General features: G+C 30.3%; 2 protein-coding genes across 2 annotated transcripts; one reads left to right on the plus strand and one right to left on the minus strand.

Moving 5' to 3' along the window:
• Nucleotides 1-4,532: 4,532 nt before the first annotated feature.
• Nucleotides 4,533-8,455, minus strand: LOC133187649 (uncharacterized). Its single transcript, XM_061323065.1, has 6 exons — nucleotides 8,451-8,455; nucleotides 8,176-8,264; nucleotides 7,822-7,901; nucleotides 6,988-7,093; nucleotides 5,149-5,243; nucleotides 4,533-4,792 (listed from the first exon to the last, which is right to left on the minus strand). The coding sequence occupies exons 1-6, from the start codon at nucleotides 8,453-8,455 to the stop codon at nucleotides 4,613-4,615; spliced, it is 555 nt and encodes a 184-aa protein (XP_061179049.1). The 3' UTR covers nucleotides 4,533-4,612.
• A 4,825-nt stretch (nucleotides 8,456-13,280) lies between these two features.
• LOC133187650 (beta-1,3-galactosyltransferase 5-like) lies at nucleotides 13,281-14,126 on the plus strand. Its single transcript, XM_061323066.1, has one exon. It carries the CDS (start codon nucleotides 13,296-13,298, stop codon nucleotides 14,124-14,126), a length of 831 nt encoding a protein of 276 aa, XP_061179050.1. The 5' UTR covers nucleotides 13,281-13,295.
• The last annotated feature ends 9,402 nt before the right edge of the window (nucleotides 14,127-23,528 follow it).

A 23,528-nucleotide genomic window follows, 5' to 3' on the forward strand; every position in this document is an offset into this window, starting at 1 on the left:
TGAAATGTTATTCGGTGTAAAATTAGAAAAAAAGTTTAACATCTTTTATATTATAGTATATTTTCTCTTTTTTTTTTTTAGTTTTTTACAGAATAACGAGAATGTATTACACGTGCATTGAATTAAATACCTAGAACTTCACTGGCGTCTTTTCTTTAGAATATTACATGTAATGAACATAAGGTTCTGATTTTTAACAAGGATATTTCTGTTAAAGACAAAGTAATATTTAATTCTAATCATTTTTTTTTTTCAACAAAAAAAAAAAAATAAATAAATAAATAAAAAATTAAAAAAAAAAAAATAAAAATAGAAAAAAACCCAGACAAACAAACAACCCCCCCCCCCCCCCCAAAAAAAAAAAAAAAACAAAAAAAAAACACGCAAATTCTATTTTTTCCTATCTGGTGATATAATAATGTTTTTTCACCATTCATCATGCAAGTGTTTCTAATTAACAAGTAATATCAGACCTCCGAGATATTGTATTATGCTTTGCAAAACTTTCTATTAACATTAATTTTCAATGTAACCATAGATTGATTACCCATATACAAAAACTATAGTTATAATTACTTTGGTAAATAAAAGTATCAAAAGTTTTTCCATTGTAAATCAAAATCATATATACATATAGTTTACTATCAAGAATTCATGTTAGTGTTTGGTAGAGGTATGACGTAAATAGTGAAAAGTGACTGATTTTCGTATTTTCTATTTTAAGATATTGTTTGTTTTGAATTAGTAAAGTTAATTCCTTCATATATCCATACTCTAGTAGATCATTACATTAAGCATTAGAAAAATTATATGACGAAGATACGTGTCTGTTATTTAAACAACAAAATCAAACATTCAAAATCTTATTTTAATTGATACAAATATATCATTTTTTTTGGTCATAATATATAAATTGTAATGACGGAAAATTAAAAAAAAATTTAAAAAATATAGGTTGTAAAACATTTTGTTTGGTACTTTGATGAAGCATTATTAAAAAAGAAAAGAAAGAGATAGAAGTTAACATGTTTCTCAACACTTGATATAACATTTTCTTTATTTTGTCATACGAAGTAAGAAAACAGTAAATTAGACATGTCAAATAGACAAATTATATACTCCCCACTCTCCAGCAAAAACTTACATATATGAATGTCATACATAACATTGTTCAAATGTATGACAAATGATATGTTAAACTTTTCTAATTGACCTTTGAAAATTTATTTGTGAGACTCAATAAGACAAAATAGAGATAAGTGGTGCTATCATTCTTAAAATTAAAGAATAATACATGTACATGTATATGTTTTTGAATATAGATTATCATATACCGCTATTTATTTATCTACTTTAAAAGCTCCACTTTTCCGTATAACCTCAGCTCCACTTTTTCCATATAACCTCAGGAACTATTTAGACAGAAAATCAGTAAGTTGGAATCATCTTAAAATTTAAAAGAAACTTTATTCTTACCATGGTGGAAATCTTGTATCCGATATAGAAGAATCCGACATTTATTTTGAAATTTTATCTCAATGTCATTGTTTCTTCTTATGCGCTTTCAAGACTTGTGATGTCCTTAGTTTTACAGAGAAGAAACCAAAGAATGATACAGCCTTTCATTTAACATTAATTTTACATAACAAGGAATGTTGCATTGAATGTCATTATTCATTCATTAGTCATCGGTATGGAAACAATGCAAATAACAGTAATATTCTTAAATGTATCATTATTGTTGTTTTTGCTTGGAGAAATTCAAGTATCAAAGGCACAAGTTAGGGCAGTTCCAAAGAAAACTGAGCAATTATTGGAAAAATAAGTAAGAAGATAGATTTCTTCAATGTCAATTGTTAAAAAGACTCAGTAAAATCTGTGTAACGAGAAAACAACAACTGTAGTAGTGACTCGGTAATCCGAAAAATGCACAATAAAGTATTTCTGAAACTCCACATATTAGCTACACAAGATTAGTTTCATGTTTCAATCAAACGTTAATCCCCTGTCCTGCTTGCTAAGAGATATTAATCTTCGACCAAAGTAAAATGCAAATGCCCGTTTTATTACTTATTTATTATTAATTTTTTAGAATTGTAGAATCAGAAATCTATCCTTTCATTTTGAACTAGAATAAATCTCTTTCTAGTGGCTGTCAACCCATTATAATTCGTTTATTCGTCGATACGATGTACTATCAGTTAAAAATGTTTAATCGATTATTTGACAGAAGTATATAAGTAACAAACTATTTTTTTGTTTTTATATAAATATGCAATTAACTGTTCTAATACTTTTTAGAAATAATGTTAGCCACGTGCCACCTATTGTCCATCTAACGCTTTTTGCTTCATATGTCATATTTGCGCGCTTGCCAATTTACCCGAAAACTCAGTAATAATCTAAACGATCCAAAGTAATCAGAGGCAACCTATACGAATTAACTGTTTTTGATGTACAAGGTAATCAATGTGCTTCGAAGCTTAACCAAAATAATATTGATATTCATCCCTATTTATCTGCCGCATCTGTTTCAAATATGGATCTTTCTGCATATAGACGTTAATGGCAAACTAAAACTAAATTAAATAACAAACAGAAAGACTCCAACTTCTCCATTCTCAACTCCCCATATTTTTAAAAGCAATATTCAATTAACAGTTGTATTAAGTGTTTTAGTCTCCCAGCTGAATCGCATACTATGAGTATTTTGAATTTCAGTTTTAATATTAGAATTTCAATTTTTAAACCTAGACAGGCTACTGAAGAGTAATTTCACGTTTCAGGGCTTTCACAGTCTCATATCAAAGTCTATGGTCGTTAAAAGGAGTTTATTTGCAATTACATTATAAATTTGCATTAAATTGTCATACAAATTGGATAGCTTTTGTTTTCATAGCATTTTTTAACATAACGGGTTATCATTTATCTTATCAATTCAAAGAGCCCTCGGGTGGTTTAACCGGTGGACAGGAGATCTTTGCTCATTTAAGGTACCAAATCTTACCTTTGGTGTTTCCAATGGTCTATGTTTTTGCCTTGTTCTTGAATTGATATGTTTACAGATTTTTTTTTTTAAATTTGGTAATGTTTCTTATCTTTACATTTTAATAAATTTTACCTAAAATATAAGACCGTTCTTGACATCCGTACTTTCCAACAAGCTTTTGTGATGCTTTTTATATACCCCAAAAGGAAGTTAAGTGATGAATTGAAATCATCTTTCGATATGTATGTCCGTCCGTCTGTCAGTCTGTCTGTAAACATGATTTTGTCTAGGCTTACTTCTAAATATGCTTGCTTGCATGGTCGAAATGACCTTACGATATGTTACGACACTGACCAGATGTCATTTAGACAATATCCAAGTCATAAGATTCAAAAATCTTAAATTCTCTTAATGTTTTCCTTAAGATAGCAACATTAATCAAAATTTAGCAACAAATTCTGAGTGGCTACTGTTTTACTATAACAGTCAGGAATGTTATTTTTTGAATGATACTGCCAATACTTTATTACGTAAGATCAACTATTTTTATTGTTTTTCTTGTATTGTCGAGTTTGATCATGTAACACCTACTGGTATCATTAGTGAATATTGAGCATTTTCGAGGCATTTTTCAGCAATTAAATGTATTCCTAATATACCCATTGTTACAACTTAGAGATGCATTCTAAATGATTTCTTAATAGCTCTAAATGGGACTAGATGTGATGTGATTATGAGAGCGGTTTGTTTGATTTTCTTACGTTTATTAAAGCACAATAAATATTCAAAGGAGCAGAATATCTCAACTTTTCACGCTCTTACCATTGCAATAAAGACACATAGCAAACAAATCTTATTTTATATATGTTTCTGGTGCCAAGTTGTTACAATGGGCAATGTTTCATCAAATTATGTGTGTCCAAAAAGTTAAAGTGGTTACAGAGGATAGCTCTCAAAACTTGAAAATTGGTTGGTCATATTTTTCCTACTCAACACAAATTTTGCTCAGTGTCAGGGGTTTAACAGCCATCATCCAAGTACATTTTCTCAAGATTTTTATAATAATCACCAAAATCATTCGTTACACCTTTATTTATGTCATAGAAATGTTGATATGTATTATTTATCTTTTTCTCTATATAGTGTAATCAGTTGCTTTGTTGACTGAAAGAGGGAATGTAGCATAATACACTTAGCTTGTATGCATAACAGCACTACATAACAGCTAACAATGACCAGTTTGCTGATCCAAAGCTATTCAGTCTTACGGCAGAGTGACCCCATCTCGTCCAAAAATACTAAATATTTTATTACTAAATACTTTGCTAAATAAACAAATCACCCATATCAACGGAAGAGAGGTTCATCTATTTTATAAAATAGATAGATTATAAAAAGATAATATACATTATACATTAATAGATTATAAAAAAAAATATAAATGAAAGAATCATTAGTACCTTAATGAATAAAAATATACACAAGAATTTAAAGTTATGATCATGCACATTGCTTTTCGACAATGAACAGGGAAAGGCTAAAATATTTCTGATACCATTTATTGAAAACAGTCTTTACAAATATTAAATTAAGTGATACTGATTTTTAAAGACCGTAGGTCACTTAGCAATTGGATATTCCTGGGACCCATTGACATGCACCACGTGGTCCATAGCGTCTTCCGGCTCGACTACAGTATCCGTTCTGGAATGTACAGTCCCATTCTCGCTCTGTGATGATACATTTGTCCCTGGCAGGTATCATACTGTTATCGAATGGTTGTTGTGGAAGATTGATTTCGATCTGAATTATTCATTTTTACAAGTAATTAATCTTAACAGGTCAGAATTTGAATACTTCGTTACATGGGAAAATATAAGGCTCCCCTGGTTGAGAAAGCTAGGAAAGAATGGTCAATTCCCAAGAAGATATCAAATTTCTTGCCTTACATAATACATATATGATCTTTCAAAAGAGAGAATGTAGTGAATTATGTTTTTCCCCTTTGTTGGAATATACAATTAATAATAATCAAATTTACTTTGCATTTTATTTATGTGTGACATATATTATAGATATTAATTCATATTAAATAGGGAAAAAAGTTATTTTGAATAATTGGTAAGCCAAGATATTTCTAGATTAGGAGACTTTTTAACCTCACAAGAGCAGTCGTATCTTCTGATTCTGTTAAAATTGATCGCACTGACTTCCTGTTGCTGGTAGACACTAAGTCTATTATCATATGACAAAACTACAAATGAAATGCATATAATTTAAAAACATTCTACTAAAAAATAGAGGAGAAATCCAAATTGACTTTTTGACAATTAACACAATTAACACAAGAAGTTGTTTACATTTGAAAATATAGGCAATTCAGTCTGACTTGTAATTTCAACACAACATCGTCACATGAGTTATAGAAACTGGTTATATGTTCAAGATAGAAAAGTACTCCAAATTTGTAAAAGAAAAATGAATGACATTATTGCAAAAGTCCTAAACTTTTCTCTGGCTTTATAAGTGCTATACTAGATTATAGACTCGCAGACGTATCTCTAGGACGAATGAACGAAAGCTACCGGTATGCTGACATATTGGTCATCAAAGAAAAGGGATACTTTCTTATACTATTGTGTACTATATTCTTATTTTGCAAAAAAAGATTTACAAATTGTGATTCATGTTCATACATGACCACAAGTACGCCAATTTCTGTATAAGCCTATTTGTAAACAAAAGTTACTCCGACCTTTTAAAACATTTACTTTTCCATTGCAAACACTATCAAAGATGGATAAACTAATTGAAAACGCATATTTATTACATTTTCAACAGTGAAACCATTGAATTAAATTGATATTTTCGTAGACGTGTTTATTGTACATAAAAATAATAATTCGCAGTAAACCACCCTTTCCCTCCTTGAAGAGTGAAGGATTTACATGCACACTGCTTAGATGCCGAGAGTGAATAACGTCCTAACGCTGACAAAATATGGCTGCCAAATTTTCTCCAAATTGATATTAAAATCCATGTTTACAATTTTCAATTTTAAATTCGCTTATCTTTGACGTCTCACGACTGTTTAGCGATGATGCCACAGCCTGCCACAGCATTAGGATAAGAGAGATCCATGCAACAGGCAGTATTGGCAAAATAAAAACCAAACACGACACGAAAAATAGAAATTGTCAAATTTTCGGGACGTCCTGTCTCTTCTTTAGGGCAACGAAAAACAAAGGAAATAAAGAATAACTTATCAACCAAATACTTTACATCAACAATTTTACATGTTTATTTAGAAATTGATAAATTGCTTTAAAATCATTCCGGGCCCATATGAAAAACTGAAATACGTTTGGTCTTACTAATATGGAATTCAGATAGGGCCACGTTGTTCACTATCGCATCATCGCACCATCGAAGTTTGGGTCGATAGTGCGATGATGCAATAATGCAATGACGATGAAGTGATAGTGCGATGACGATGAAGCGATGGTGCGATAGCGCGATGACGATGATGCGATGGTGTGAAAATGGGAAGACGATGATGCGCTGGAACGATGAATCGATAGTGCGATGACGCGAGGGTGCGATAGCAATGACACTATGGTGCGATTACGATGGCGCGATGGTACGATGACGATGAAGAGATATTCACTATTGCTTTATCGTGCTATCGCACCATCGTCATCGCATTGTCGCGCCATCGCATCATCGTCATCGCGCTATCGCACCATCGCTTCATCGTCATCGATCATTGCTCCATTGTTATCGCGTTATCGTATTATCGCTCCATCGACCCTTTTCTCGATGCTCAATACTGCGATAGTGAATAGCATGGCCCTTTCCGGATTCCATAAACTAATGCATTCTGGTAAAGTGATATATATGAATAAACATCTAGATGGTAAGTGAAATCGCAAAATTAACGAATACATTTAAACGATTTTTCGTTTGAATGGGTTCGTATTGTAGTAGAAAATACTTGCCATAGAGAATATATCTCTGGTCGAGATTAAGCCTTGTAGCTCCACAGGAATTTAGTGTTCCTCTTCCATAAACCGTTATTAGACCATTTGGAAAGGTAACTCGACCCTTAAGAAATATATATTATTGAAAACTTCTGACCTTAAGATTCTATATTTCGAGTAATTTCATGATCCTTTAACTATATATATATATATATATATATATATATATATATATATATATATATATATATATATATATATATATATATATATATATATATATATATATATATATATTCACCAATCAAGGAGGGTCCTCAGGGGGCATTAACAATCATATCAGTATGATCACATTTAAATATTATAATATTATAAAAATATTAATCATTTCTACAATGAAGGTACAAATGAAAGATGAACAATTCCACATGTGTTATACTTGCGAGAAATGTCCAATAAGTAACATAACCACAATTGTCAGGAACTAGGTCAAAATATTTAAGAGGTATGAAATCACATATAGATATAGGTAATGATTATAATATTAATAATAGCAGCATACTATTGTAATTGTATATACTAATCCGTACATTCATTTCTTTTTTCGAAAGTAGCATATGTCCTTAATTTGTATTTATTAAAATAAGGAAAGGGCTCTAGCAAGAGAGTTAACTCCTAAATGCTCCATTATCACATTTTCATCTTCATGTTTTGCCTCTCAGTCTACTTATTAACTCAGTATTCATATTTACATGTATTTCTATCTTCTAAACACAATTGCAGAAAAAATACTTTTAGTGTAAAAGATCAATATGTATTATAGTTTTCAGGATATATTTCAAGTAAACTTACCTTAATATTTCTAATTACTTGAATTTGAAAGACAGACTCACTAGCTGTTATTCTAGAAAATCGAACAATTCCACTAAATGCTGAAAAAAAGATACGAAAAATGATTTCTTTTTCATACATGTACATTAAGGATGTGTATTTCAGAAGATAAATTTTATAACCAATTGCAGTAAATTCAAATTCATTCCGATCAACTTTCTACATTTTTTTATAGTAGGGGTAATGATTCCGACAATTTTTGATAAGTTAAATAATGCAACAATGAATAAGTAATGATAATATTTGTAAATTTCATTAAAAAAAAAAAAAACAGTCACTGTGATATCTAATATATATAATTATAATTTTAACTACCATAATCAGCCCCACAGTAACGCGACTGATCATGCACTACCAGTGGTGTACATCCAAAAACAAAATGGATCAAGTTGAAGAGTAACAACCTTGCATGATTGTGTCAAAATAACGCGGTATTCAATCAAACTGAACCCTTGCTTAAGGACAAATCCAGTTAGGAGTCCATTTATATAGGCCCACATACTTGTACTTTCCACAAATATTCATTTTTGGAAATTTAAAGACTGATCGTGCTTCGTATTATTTGCGGAAAATGTTAAACAGGTAATTACTTCATGTCGTAAGTAGACATACACATGTGTAAGGAAATGATACAACCTTGCATCACAAGCATTTTATTGTAAAGTTTTATTTGATAATTTAATCAATTGCTTCTAACACGCATGTAAGTTAGTATGTGCATTCCATCTTCAATAATGGACTAATTCTTTATGTGTAGGTTTGGTTTCAAATTCCGAATTTTGTATATATTGGCCTCTGATATTTGACATATAGTATAGATGTTGATGCATCTAAAGTTCAGTGGTAACAATAATATTTTGTGACTGACAGCTGGGCAATATAAAACGAAAACCCTGCAAAACGCAGCTCTACTCATTAGGGGGAAGAAAGGGACACTGTATCGTTAATTTTTTAAAAGAAAAAAATAGCTTAAGATGTAACATAACAAGTATATCAATATACAGACTTTTCCGTTGCAAAGAAATGGATTTCTCGATTTTTTTTATCTGAGAGATTTATTTTGATTGGGTTTCCATTCTATGTTTTGAAACGAGAAATTTACATAGCAATTAAATCAACATTATTTACTGAAATAAAATATTTAAAAACTGCACTCGAAATTCTTTCATTCAAAGTGACATACAAAAAAATGGAATCCAAAGTGCAGTTTTAAAAACCATATTATTTTAATTGCTTTTCCGTAAAAGATTGATTAATGATTTTTTAATTGGCATTTCATGTACAATGTATCATTAATTTAACGAAAATCCATTAAATGTCAAATAATCATTTTGAACCATAAAACTAAAATTCGAGAAAAAAATTAATTGATGTAAAGTACAAATTTTGTTTTCTCTTCAAAATGTTAATATTTGACACCCCCCTCTCTCTCTCTCTCTCTCTCTCTCTCGTTATTGTGTTAAAAATATAAATATCTAACGAATGTTCATCTGTTAATAGGTATAGCATACGCTGGATTAAGCTTGAACAAGGATATATTTAACGTATTAAATTTACATTCAGTGTAATTTTCTTTATGAAATTCATTGGAAATCTAGGACATTCACTTCCCTTTAACACACACAAAACCTTTCATGGCACGATAGAATACAAAAAGGAACTTCATGCACTTTCAATACACTAGGAACTCTAATATGTACATTTACCCTGTTAAATTCCTGTAAATATTTAATGTCTTTACTTTTCAAATTAATTCGTCATTTTCAATATTCATTTGTGTTGTTTAACTTTCCACGTCAAAACGGCTCTTGCATCTATTAAACTTGCCAGTTTATACTAAAGATGAATAAAATCAACATTTATGAAAAAGAAAATAGAGAATGTAAATATAAGGATTGATTTCTTATTTTTCGATGTCGTCGGTCGTATAACTGCGCTAACGCGCGGTATTCAATTTGTCTGTAGGACCAGATGCTGTTACATGACCGACGACATCCAAAAAGCTTAAGTAAATCGTTTAATTTTCTCCTAATTTACTCAAACGGTTTCAATCGCATGGATTTTAATTTCACGTCATAGGCCTGTGCATTGTAACAAATCTATACTTTATTACGTCATCATAACCTTATTTACTTTTGGTTATTTTCACGGAAAATTATAAATAGTGAAGAAGGTGAAATTAAAACCATCGTGCCAATTTAATAATCTACATTATTTAGTATAACATAATACCATGATGAACACTACTTTTATCATACTGAAATGGCCAAACTGAAGTTTTAAAATGGTAAAAATAGAGCGTAGCACATTGAATAAGGATATTTACATAGATTTAAGACAAAAACGAGGTCAGTCCCAGATTAGTCTTACTTTCAAACTAAGTGTAGTAAATGTATCATGCTAATAAATCCTTAACACCTGAGGTAAGTGGTGGAATACTATCGCACGGTGCGATTTAATTAACCTCTCCAATCTTTCACATTGCTTGGATATACCTTAATGTGCATGTATAAATTACCCTTGTTTTTTTTTTTTTTTTTTTTTTTTTTTTTTTTTTTTTTTTAAACAAATTCTGCTTTATAGAACACTTGAAATACACCCTATCTCGAGCTGTATACAAACTGATGTGATAATTTGTCCTAGGGATTAAAGAAGACTCGAGTCTTGTTATAGCATGATCCCTAACGTCAGGGTTAATGCCGCATTGACTTTTTCTAGCACTGGAATAGGAAACGTTTTGTTTTGGTTTTCTAAACTGTCAAGGAATTACCATGTTGAGTTGACATACACTGAAAAAGTGGCCATTTTTCCATCATGATTTTATACTTTTTGCAGAGGGTAAGGAAATTATTTTCTTCCGTAAAATAAATATATGGTGTGTATTTTATATGAATAACAAATACTATGTTAGTAGTGTGAGTAAGAGACAACCAATCTAAATTGTTTGCTTTCAATGTCTGAAAAAGGATATTTTATCCCTTGTTCGTCTTAATTTGACATTCTCTATGTTATCAAAGTAAAACAATATTTAAAAAAAAAGAGATTATTCTGTCAATATTTCTTGAGTTTCAAAAATGACGATATGATTTAGATGAAATACTGATTATAATTTATGGATACACACTTTACTTATAAATTTGCAATTGATCACCTTTTAAGCTGAATTTGTCAACTACATGTAGCAAATCCACACGTCTATTTCAAAGACCAATAGAGACTTTTGTAAGGTTATATACATGTACCTTTTTCAACTATTTTGATATTTTAAGATATCGGAAAATTAGGTACATGTATCTATAAATATCTTGTATAACTTCGCATTGAAAAATTATTGATCGATGTTTTAATTCTTAAAAAAACCGAGTGCTGGATTTTCATATCCATTCAAGTACCAAATGACATTGATGTAAAGTAAAAAGGAAATGTTCAGAAAACTTTTTTCTTGATTATAGCAGCTTAATTCTTATTTTCGTAACATGTTTTAAAATGCTTACAACAGTTAATCCTCAAACAAAATATTGTTCATCTAAAAATCAGATTAGAGTCATAATACTGACCGTAGACGGGGGTACATGTAAATGGGCTCTATTACGTGTGGTTGAGAATTTAAACGCGTTGTTTTGATTATTAAATTGACTTCAAGTACACTAGACAAAATTGTTAACGAACCACCTATATATAAATAAATTAACATTTTTCTTTTCAAAACTTCATATTTATTATGATTTTCATTTTATTTTATTTTTTATCCCTTTTATTTCAACTTTGTAGTACTTAGTCTTTTTTTGTTTATGTTAAGATTTATACGTTAGTGTTACAAAATTATTATTGCACGATATAAAGAAAAAGACAAAACAGATATTAGAGATCGTTGTCTCTTGCATACAACTTTTATATAAAATTCTTGCATGCAGTTAATTGACTGATAATATTTGACAATTAAATCTGTACATTATTAATATGCTTTTTTATATATTTATGTATTTATGGATTTATATTATTTATGTATATTATTAATTTATTAAATATCATAATTATTTGATTTTCATGAGGCAAGCCGTGTGTCTCTTGGAAAATATAAAATTAAGGAACTCGACTTTGAAATAAAGAAAAAAAAAACAAAAACAAACAAAAACAATCAAACAAAACTCACGCTGGTAATGGAACTTATATTCATCTTTACATTTATCGATTTCAGACTGGATAACACTGTCTCTGTCCGCAATGCCGCTGAGATGTTAACAAAGCAAATATTTATCAACCGCTATGGTACGTATCTACATGTATTATAGATGCTTACATATTTATTCTTTGATTGGATAAAAAATAAGTTTATATTGTATAAATTGGGTTGCCCACGTCACAATGACTTGCGTCAAAAACGTATCGATCCGCCTGACGTTACATTTAAACTTTGTACAATTTTCATTGTCATTTTTTAAGGACAATCATCTTTTTTCTTACACTAAATGAACGAAAATTAAATTGTAAGGAATGAAATTAATAGCTACCCAATTTATACTTTATAAAGTGGGTTGAAACAGTTTAGGCTTTTTTATAAACCGCTTCGCGGTTTATAAACCGTAAACTGCCCCAACCCAGTTTATACCGTCTAAATTGGGTAGCTATCAAATTCATTCCTTAACTATTTCATATGGCAATGCCAGATATTTTACATTCGTTTTAGCACTAAAGTGAGCTTTAAAATTTCATTTCAATAATAAAATTATGTATAAAGATCTAACACCACTAGAAGACAGCAAGTTTTGCTTGAATGCATCATAAATTTATATAGTTACCCACTCACCTGATTTGCAATATCGTCAAGTGTGGAAAATTATTATTTACATGTATTTACAATTATTTACCAAAATAGCATATATTGAATATATAATTAAAGTCATGCAAACTATGAACAAATTTTTTTTTTTGAAATAAAAAATATTCAGAACTAAGGGATGATTGTGTATTGCAGATTTACTGAAAGTAGGAAAAACTGTCTGCCTGTATGCCAATTACAAATAAAAGATTTTTAAAAATACTACTACTCGATTTCTTAGCTTGCTGAAAAGCGCCGAAAGGCTACAATCGCACTTTTGAAACATTATATTGAATATCTACATTAGATTTAAACTAATTATAATACATTTAAAGAAGGCTATAGATTAGGTTATCATTTTTTAAAAGTTTAAATGAGGGCATATCAAAATTTTAGAGTAAATCATTGTTTTTTTTTTTCATTTCAGTTCATGGGTCATTTCCCAATATCTTTTAAGCGAAAAATTCGGAGATTTCCACTGTGTATGCGAGTTCTTATTTACAGTGCATTGATATTAACGAGCATCCTTGCTATAATGAAATTATTTGTACCAGTACATGAACCCGTTCACAATATTGACATCTCCCTCGTAAAAAAAGCTCACCATACTGTTTCCATGTCACCATTCAGTTGTAAAAGCGAATCTACATTATTTTTCTTCATAGCTGTTCCTAGTCATGTTGCCAACTTTGAGCAACGATCTTCAATTAGAAAGTCGTGGGGGAGTGTGGCTAAATCAGACCCCTCTCTTAAAATCGCTTTCTTTGTTGGAACATCAGAGAACAGTCGAATAGATGACATTTTAACAAAGGAAAAGCAAATTCATAATGACATCATTGAAGTTGAAACTAAGGAAAAGTATGAAATGTTGGCGAGGAAGTCAATTAGCATATTAGAGTGGATTCATAACAATTGTAACCATGCTAAATATTACCTTAAAGTAGACGATGATATCTTCTTAAATATCAGGAATCTTTTAGATGATCTCCGACACAGGGAACGAACTAATTCTATTATTGGATGTAAAGTGAAAGATACTTCGCCTTTCAGATTTCCGTTTTCAAAATGGTACTTATCTCGTGATCAGTACAGTGCTGATACATTTCCAGATTACATCAGCGGTCCAGCTTACGTCATCACCGGTGATATTCTGTCTGAACTTTACTTTGCAACAAAAATTGCGCAATATATTTTCTTGGAGGATGTCTTTATAAATGGAATCTGTAGAAAATACATTAATGCCGTGGCTGAGGGGCATCCCGGATTCAGTTGTGGATATAGAGATCAAGGACCATGTGGGACACACTTTGAAAACAAAATTACAGGGCATCATTATTACCCTAAAGAAATAGAGAGAATGTGGAACGAGTTAAATGATAAACACCACACTTGTCCACTGAAGCATTCTATATGGATTTCAAAAATAACTGATTTCTTTAATTTTTAATCGAATAATTTTGCAAATAAGCAAGAAAATTCGGAATATATATGTTTCTTTTTTCCCCCTAGATATCTGAATTTTATGAGCAAAAGTAGTCAATACGTAATGATATTTAACACTCATTAACCTTTTTTTCTTTCTATTTGTTACATGTAGTATCTCATTTTGTATGGAGAAAAATCAAGTCTCGACTAATATCTTAAAATGAAAATAACAAATTTAAAATACCTTGAAGGGAACATTTTCTCTTTTGACATTATCTGCGTAATTTGAAAAATATTGTTGACAATTATATAACTATCCTTGTAAGTTTTTGAAGCCAAAAGAATACACCCACACCTAGACATATATATATATATATATATATATATATATATATATATATATATATATATATATATATATATATATATATATATATCAAAAATTCAAAATATTTTATTGGCACAAACACAATTACAGTAGTTGGTAAACGCCCATACAGAATATAATAATAAGCATGATAATACAATAGAGCACAACTAGAATACAAACAATTGGTGTAGCAAATAATGTAGTATACTCATCAGATACTAAATAATTCATAACAATGTAGTTATACTCATTTACAGCTAAACATTTTTGCTAATATCAGATATTTGACATAAAAATATAGTATTTTAAGAACCCTTTTACACCTGCGCGGTTTTCATCAATGGTTTTAACAAATTGTCATTATTATGGATTGTCTGGTTGAAATTAGGGAAAGTAGATAATTTTGTTTTGAATATAATATTCAAAACAAAATTACCTACTTTCCTTAATTTTTCTCTGTGCTTCATATTTCGGACAGAGCAAAATGAAATGTATTTCATCCTCAATATCATGGTTTTGACATACTTTACACAACCTATCATTTTTATTAATTTCAACATATCTACCTTTATCAATTTCTAAATTATGTACACTTAACCTAATTTTTGTTAAAAATGATCTATCAGTGCGGTGTCATTGACTTTGTTTGTCAACATAATGTGCACGTTTATAATTCAAAGAAAAGTTCCGATAAAATGATAGTTTTGAAGAGTTCATAATACTTGCATTTTGTTCTTGTAATATTTGATCATGAATACTTGCTTAACAATGCCAATCACTGGTTTCAATGACATATTAAAATTTGTTAAATAAGAAAACCCAAAGTTATTAAAACAAGTCTTTAAACACATAGACCATGACATTGTGTTATTTTCTTTAGTTTTGATAAAAAAAATATCATGTGCCAACGTATGTTCAAATGAAATAAATGATCAAGGTATTTGATAGCAAACATAGTAATATTTTATCTGACTGGGAGTCTCCCGAGTTCAGAATAGCAAATATTATTTGAAGTTTTTCAATGAACTCCTAAGATTTCTTTTAAAAATTTAATATGAAACTTTTCATAAGATGCCTAGCCTGTTTTTTTTTTTTTTTTTTTTATGACTGACTCAACTTCCCAAACTTTGCTTCCGTATAGCAAAATGGGAATTACCATATATATATATATATATATATATATATATATATATATATATATATATATATATATATATATATATATATATATATATATATATATATATATATATATAAAATAAATTTTATATATATATATATATATATATATATATATATATATATATATATATATATATATATATATATATATATATATATATATATATATATATATATATATATAAGTATGATCTACTAACACCCCTTACCCCTTACAAATGAATTGATATAACTTTATATTTTCTTAAAAATAATAGTATAAGTAACACATATAACCCTGGTTTATCCAGAAAAATAATTTATGTTTACAAAAGTAAAATTTAATTATACAAATTGCAGTATAAATTATTGGACAGAGGAAATTCTGGTAAGTTGCACAATCAAACTTTCATCAATACATTTTCAATCTTTCTTGTCATATGACTGAAGAATTAGAAAACTTGTTAATTAATCATCACCTCATGAGTTTAGTCATAAAATATTATTTTTGATGGATCTATCGTTCATTGTTCAACATACCATCAATACATGATTATTATATATACACACGATGATTCAAAGTGCAATAACCAAAAAAAAAAAAAAAAAAAAAAAACTTGTCTCTTTTCATTAATTCATAAGTAAAGTCAGCGAGGGTCTGGAAGAAATTAGTTGTTCAAGCCAAACAATGTATCCAAATTAGAGTAAACTAAAGTTTAACATTAGAAACTGAAAATCGGAATTTAAGAATGTTATTTTGCAGCGCAATTATCTTACTCTGAAGAAGTATGGCACTTATCATCTAACTTTGATGGTAGGCAATTTTACGTGTACCACGTTTAACGGTCTATGGAGAACCCTGGCCCAGGTATGTTAAGGTATCATACAGATCATTATTTGGAGACTACACCTTTTCCAAAAACGCAACATGATAAATCGGATAAGCCATGGATAAAACATTTACTATTATTATCCATTGTATAGACCTCTGTGAGTCTTAGGCTAAAAGAAGCACTTTACGACAATGTCATCATATGTGATGTCTACAAATAGAAAAATATGCATACGTGAAAATGTGAAAAGTTCAACACTACCCCGGAAATAATTCATTTTTCTTTGAAAAAAAATTCTGTGAAAAGATCTTTCGACAGTAGAAAATGCTGCTAGAATCCACACTTTTGCATGGAACCTTACCATTTTTTTAACATTCAAAACACACGATCTAAAAATTGTCATCAATCTATGTTAACCACATGATTCTAACAGTACTTTTGAGTCCTACAAGCTTTCGATATAAACAAAAAATATACGTTTGTAAGAACGAAGTGTAATATTGACCTTTTCATCGTTGTCGTCGGTAATACCGACAGATCTAGATTTCAAAACACTGCTTGTCTTCATCATAAGAAAAACCGATAAAAATAATGGAATCTTATCTGATTCTTAATCTTGAATTTCTTATGAATAACAAATATTATTACATTTTCAACAGTGAAATACTGTGATTTATTTATTGAATAAAAGTGATATTCTCTCAGTGTGAAAGGATACCCAAATGATATTCTCTCACAGTGTTAAAGGATATCAAAGTAAGTAAAAAACAATTTCTGACATGTCATAAGATAGAGATAGTAACTAAGCATCTCGATAGAGCTAAAACTGCAAATTTCTTCCCAAATATGTTGCTAAAATCCATGCTATGTAATGTTTTCAATCACACAACTGCTAAGCTATGACGTCTCAACCGCTCAACTATGACGTCAAGCGTATGACACTGTACGTGTTAAGAAAAGACAGAGGCAAAGTCAAAATCAAAGAAAATGTAATAAACAGAAAATTCAATGTTTTGTAGATGAATATGGAATTTATAACTGTGAAACAGGATTTTTTTTATATTTTCACTCGTGCTTTGCACTCGTGAAAATATCAAAAAATCCTGTCCCACTCGTGAAATAAATTCCATATTCATCCACAAAACATTGAATATCCTCTATCTATTCACGATATTATGTATTTTATCTCCCACTTCATGATCATATCTTTGATTACATGAATACTCGTTATGTTTCATTTTTACCGGGCAAATATTTGATCAATAGTTATGACGTCTTGCGTTAAGGATGTAACCCCCATGATAAATATTTTGCTATTTATGCCATCCTAAAAATGACAAAATTAAGTTTATATTATGTTCTGCATGTTTTCGTTCATATTTAGGACCTGAAATAAATCTTTAAATAAATTGTTCTATTTTATGCTCACGTAATATTTCTTACTTTGACGTCATATTGTATAGACAACTAGATTATCTGTGTTAAAGCGTTTTAAAACATACTCGCGCAAGTATATATGTATTTTTAAATATAATGCAGAGGTGTTGATGCTGGTACAGACCAACTGTGCTACATACAACAGTGTGTTTGATATCTATGGAAATCATATACAAGAGGTCAAAGGGCCTTTACGGTCACCTGAGTATAAGACATCACTGTAGGGAACCAATAGAAGTATATAATTATACAAATAAACTGATATATGAAGATTAACAGTGGGTCAATGTTTACATCGGAATATATAGGAAATCTCTTTTAAAATTTTATTCTAAATTACAACTAAGCCATTATTAGTCATATTTATGCAGAAGCAACCATAGGTATTGTAAAACAAAAATGACCCCCAAGCGGGGAGGGGGGGGGGGCACAACAGATGGTCAAAGTTTTACATAAGAATATATTGGAATCACCTTGAAAAAATTTTCTGCTCAAAACTATGGCATGTCAAACGTTGCAATATTCGATCTTTTCCATTTGCATTGTATAATTTTCCATGCATTTGCATTGTATAATTTTTCATTTGTATTGTATAATTTTATTTGTATTGTATAATTTTTCATTTGTATTGTATAATTTTTCATTTGTTTTGTATAATTTTTATTTGTATTCTATAATTTTTCATTTGCATTGTATAATTTCTTATTTGTATTGTAAAATTTTTATTTGTATGCGATAATTTTTCATTTGCATTGTATCCGCGGATTGTTTATTTGTTTCGTTACGAAGGATTTTATTGGTCAAATTTCAGCCTGTATCGGGTTGAAGATGTTCCGGGTGCCCAAACAAATTGGGCTCATATCAAAGGCACTTGTTTCGTATACGGGGCACCCTTACTTATTTTTACCACTGTGGTAAAAATAATAAGTAGGAGGTGCCCCGTAAAGGAAACAAGTGCCTGCGGCTCATATGTATTTGCGTGCATGTTAGACGGTCATTGGATTCTAAAAGGGAGCGCTGGCAGATGGCAAATAAATAATCTGTCCTAATAGAAATGTTGACTGAGAAAATAAATAAATTAACCTTGAGTAGTGGTACCTACCCCCCCCCCCCCCCCCCCCCCCCCCAAGAAACTGGGTTTTCGGGTTTGGTCGTCCCTTAGCATGCACGCAAATAGAGAAGTCGAGATTGTGTTTGTAGAGAGTGCGCGATCGGAATTTTTGGAAGGGTACTAGACTAAGTTTGTGTTGGGCACATGGACCTTTAATTAGTACAAGCTAGTGACCAATGACACCCTTCGTAACGAAATAAATAAACAATCCTCGGATACAATACAAATGAAAAATTATCGCATACGAATAAGAAATCATACAATACAAATAAGAAATTATACAATGCAAATGGAAAATATAGAATACAAATGAAAAATTATACAATACAAATAACCTTTTTTACAATACAAATGGAACATATAGAATACAAATAAACGTTATACAGTCCAATTGGAAAATTATAGAATCCAAATGGAAAATTATAGAATACAAATAAAAATTATACGATACAAATGGAAAATTATACAATACAAATAAAAATTATACAATACAAATGGAAAGTTATACAATACAAATGGAAAAGATCGAATATTGCAACGTTTGACATGCCATACAAAACAGCAAAGCTATGATAAGTGATATTATTATAGAAGCATCCTCAGGTAGTGTATATTCAAATTTGTTCAAATTTAGGGTTGCCAGTGTGGGACCACAATGAGCGATCAGAGTTTAACAGAGGAACACACAGGAAATAATCTTTAAAAATCTTCTGCTCAAGAACAGCAAAGCCATGATAAGTAATATTGATATGAAAGTATCTTTAGGAGTGTAAATTCAACCTTGTTCCCTCCATCCTTAAACTTTTTTTTTTCAATTCTATACTGATTTCTGCTTTTTTTTTCTAGCCAATGTGCTCAGGTACGCGATGTTGCCGATGGGCCTCTTATTTAATAGATGGCAACAGCATTTAGTTAAATTGTCACCATACGATTATTGTAACATTGTTCCAAAAACTGGGGCAACCGGGAGTTTGGTGGTCGGGGTATGCACACCAAAGCACTGTGAGACTAATATGTGATATGATAGACAAATAGCTCTATATTGTTTACAGTGTATTTTTTTTAATTGGTAAACCGCTTCTGTTACAACATTTCTGACAACCATAATGATTGTAACCACCAATATCATATCAGGGCAAAAACAGTGACTTCAAGAAATTGGTTTTCGGGCAAGATAGTCATACGGGGTTCTTGTCAAGACACAAAGACATTTGCCAATTCGACTGCAAGAGATAAGAAGGCATATTAGATATACTAGAGCCAGGTAGGTAAGAAAAATGTTAATACTGAGTGGTATATGGCAATTTTGCCTAGAGATGGATTATTTCACGTAAACCGGTGAATATTGACAAACGTTCAGTGTACAACTGCATTTGTACAGTCAAAGAATGCCAATATACACCAATATAAGTTCTATAACCTCTTTATTATAAAGGTAAATCATTTTCCCATTAATTGATATCAATCATTTTGATGAAATAACTAAAAATATATGAGATTTATTCAATATCGGTACTAACATTAAAAGTGTCAAATATCAGCGTCTGTCCTGGATGTGTTTAAAGTTACATTGTGAGTTAATATCGTGTGTTTATTTTAAGATAATTGTATCATAAAGCTAAAGATTTATGAGAAATATGAAAAAGGCGAAGTTTTGAGATCTCGACTGCACGGTAAAAGCAAGAAAAAACTGCAAAATGTAATTGCCGGAAAAAGAAAAGTTGTATCTATGGCGTTCTTGTTATCGTCAATGTCAACAATGTCAAGGTTACGATGTTTTATATTTAGCGTAAAACTTGTAAACAACATTGAATTAGAGCAATCAAAAGTGAGCAAAAAGTTGATGCTTACTCCTCCATGGCACCTGATCCCACCTCTGATGTCTTAGGTCCGTGTTTGCTCTGCTCCTATTTTGTAATGTTTAATGGACTTTTGAGCTCGAATACTGTTCGTTATCTTCACATATTTCATTCTAATCATCTTTTTGAAGATTATATCAAAATCCTCGGTTATCCGACATTTATATCAATGGTATTGACACCATGTTAACTTCTTCAACTTTTCTGTGCATGCGTACCTTAAGGAGGAAGAAGGGAAGCAAAATTTCTGTATTGGGGCAAACTAAAATTATTTTTACTCATATTTTTCTCCATAAAAGATTTTTTAGTTTCTGAAACCTGTAATTTTCTGAAACCTAATGCTTTCAAGAATTGAATTAAATTTGCTTGTGTCTTGCAAAAATTCTACTTTTGTCGATTTTCCTGCTTTCCCGTCACAGTGTCTCTTTAATATTACATCATTTCAATGACCCTACCAAGCTTCATGATTTCCTTATTGAGGTTTTAAATTCGGCTTATGAGCACTAATTATTAATGAATAATTTCGATTTTGTTTGAAAATAGACAAATCTTACCCTGTTGCTGCTACTCACCATAAGCGGTTGACAGACGAATTTTTTGTTAAAAGCTTCGCGTCCGTTATTGCATACTCGTATTGGTAATACACATTTAGCGTTAAAATAAAACGCTAAGATATTGAAGCCTAGAATTCTTTAGACTTTTAGTATATTTTAATAGAATAATTATTAGCTACACGAAAAGTATTTTTATTGCATGTAACAGAAAATAGCATAGCATCTGACTTTCTGATCTTTAGGTTTCATACACTTTTATCTTTATAACTTTTACTTATTTCGTGTAGGATGTTTAACATAGCACATTAAGTTTAAAAATAAATTATATACATGTACCATAAATTTCTTAATGCATTCTGCATGCATATCAACAAAAAATTTCCTGGTGTGACATTGAGTACGAATACTGTGTCTAAATAAAATATAAACACAATTTTATTTCAAGTCTTACTCCTACTCGATTCATAAGAGCGTGCAAAACATTGATCATTCTCTTTCTGAAAGAAAAAGACTTGAAGAAAAATTCATTATAAGGTATGGAATACAAATGTTTCATTCTGTAAGTTTAATTACATGTTTATATTTAGAATATATATATACAAAATAAGGAATATTTATTTCGGGGACAGCTAATATTCATACATTAAAGAAAGCTTGAATATTTGCTCAGTAAGAACAACTAAGTGTAGAAAAATGGGGTATCATTCCTAGCCCTACCAGCTCTTTCCATCCGCCGAATTCCTTTCCATTTTTCAATATTTTGTCCCACGTGAAACATTAGCTGACGATGGAATACTCAGTGTGTCAGAAGTATTGCAAGTTTTGCAATTTTTTGATAATAAACAGATACAAAAGACATTCTTTTTTAACATTAGCAATCGACCGGACGTATACAAAGGAAACGGTAAGTTATTATTCATGTAAACTGCATATGAAATAAGAAAGTATTGTCATACCATAAAAACTGATTTCAAACTATATATATATATATATATATATATATAATTATATATATATATATATATATATATATATATATATATATATATATATATATATAGTTGGTATCTCGAATATTGATATCTCGAATACCATAGAATACCATAGATATGTCGAAGTGATTAAAAGGTCCCAACCCCTTATTCTATATGTATTTTACCCTCGATATCTCGATATCTCGAATCTTCGGAACCTCGAATTTTTTTTCGGTCCCATCGAGTTCGAGATAACGAGGTTCGTCTATATATATAACATAGAGTGTTTCAGTGCCTTCGGAGGTGAACAATTGCGTTATCAATTTTTAATTAAGCACAATTCTATTTTTACGCATCATGCTACGTGATTTAGATGTTCCAGATTCGACTCTCGTTCCCGATGCCGCGTCTATGTTAAGATGTTTAACATAGGCAGAGACTGTGCCTTCTCCAACTGCCCTTCACAAGAAGTGAAGGTCTTTAGGATGAGACTTAAGAAACGAGATTCGTGTCGACTCGATAAAGACCTCTCACTGCTATGTTCCTAAACGTAATGCACAGGCATTTCATCTTATGCAGGTTGCGTCTCTATATGAATGAAAAATTCTCGAATGGGACGTTAAACAACAACCAATCTTTATAAATTTTATATCTGAGATCTGATACTCTCATCTTTTATTGCATGAGGAAGTCAATTTAATTGCACATTTTCTTGATGTATCAACGATGCATCAAATGTGAAGAGTACAAGTAAACATACTCAGAATGCCAATCAAACAATTCAAATTGTGAGTATAGCAAACGCAGACCTCTGAAGGCAACAGAGGTAGTATCAGGTGCCATGGAGAAGTAAGCATCACAACCGCCACGTGCCATTTGTCATGACCTGTAGACAATTACGTAATATGGAAAATAATTGTCTAACAGTTTTTATGAAAGACATGAGTTAGATTTCGACCTAATAAAAATTAGTTACTGTAATAGTTGAATATTATATTCTATATTTTTATTGTTCTCTCGCTTTTGTTTTGCATTGAATATCAAAAATGTATTCCCCATATAATTTCCGCTAGAATTCTATTTCTTTTCAGAGTCTAGAAATGTTTAACTTTATTGTTAAAGGTT

The sequence above is a fragment of the Saccostrea echinata genome, unplaced genomic scaffold (assembly GCF_033153115.1).
Source record: "Saccostrea echinata isolate AGI-Se365-2 ecotype Australia unplaced genomic scaffold, CSIRO_AGI_Sech_v1 ptg000015l, whole genome shotgun sequence".
NCBI lineage: Eukaryota > Metazoa > Mollusca > Bivalvia > Ostreida > Ostreidae > Saccostrea > Saccostrea echinata.

Coding starts and splice junctions, on each gene's coding strand:
- LOC133187649 (XM_061323065.1), bottom strand. Junction 7,902..8,175: donor TTACTGTGGGGCTGATTATG/GTAGTTAAAATT, acceptor TCTTTTTTTCAG/CATTTAGTGGAATTGTTCGA. Junction 5,244..6,987: donor CCAGAGATATATTCTCTATG/GCAAGTATTTTC, acceptor TTTCATTTGTAG/TTTTGTCATATGATAATAGA.
- LOC133187650 (XM_061323066.1), top strand. CDS start 13,296: ATGTCACCATTCAGTTGTAAAAGCGAATCTACATTATTTTTCTTCATA.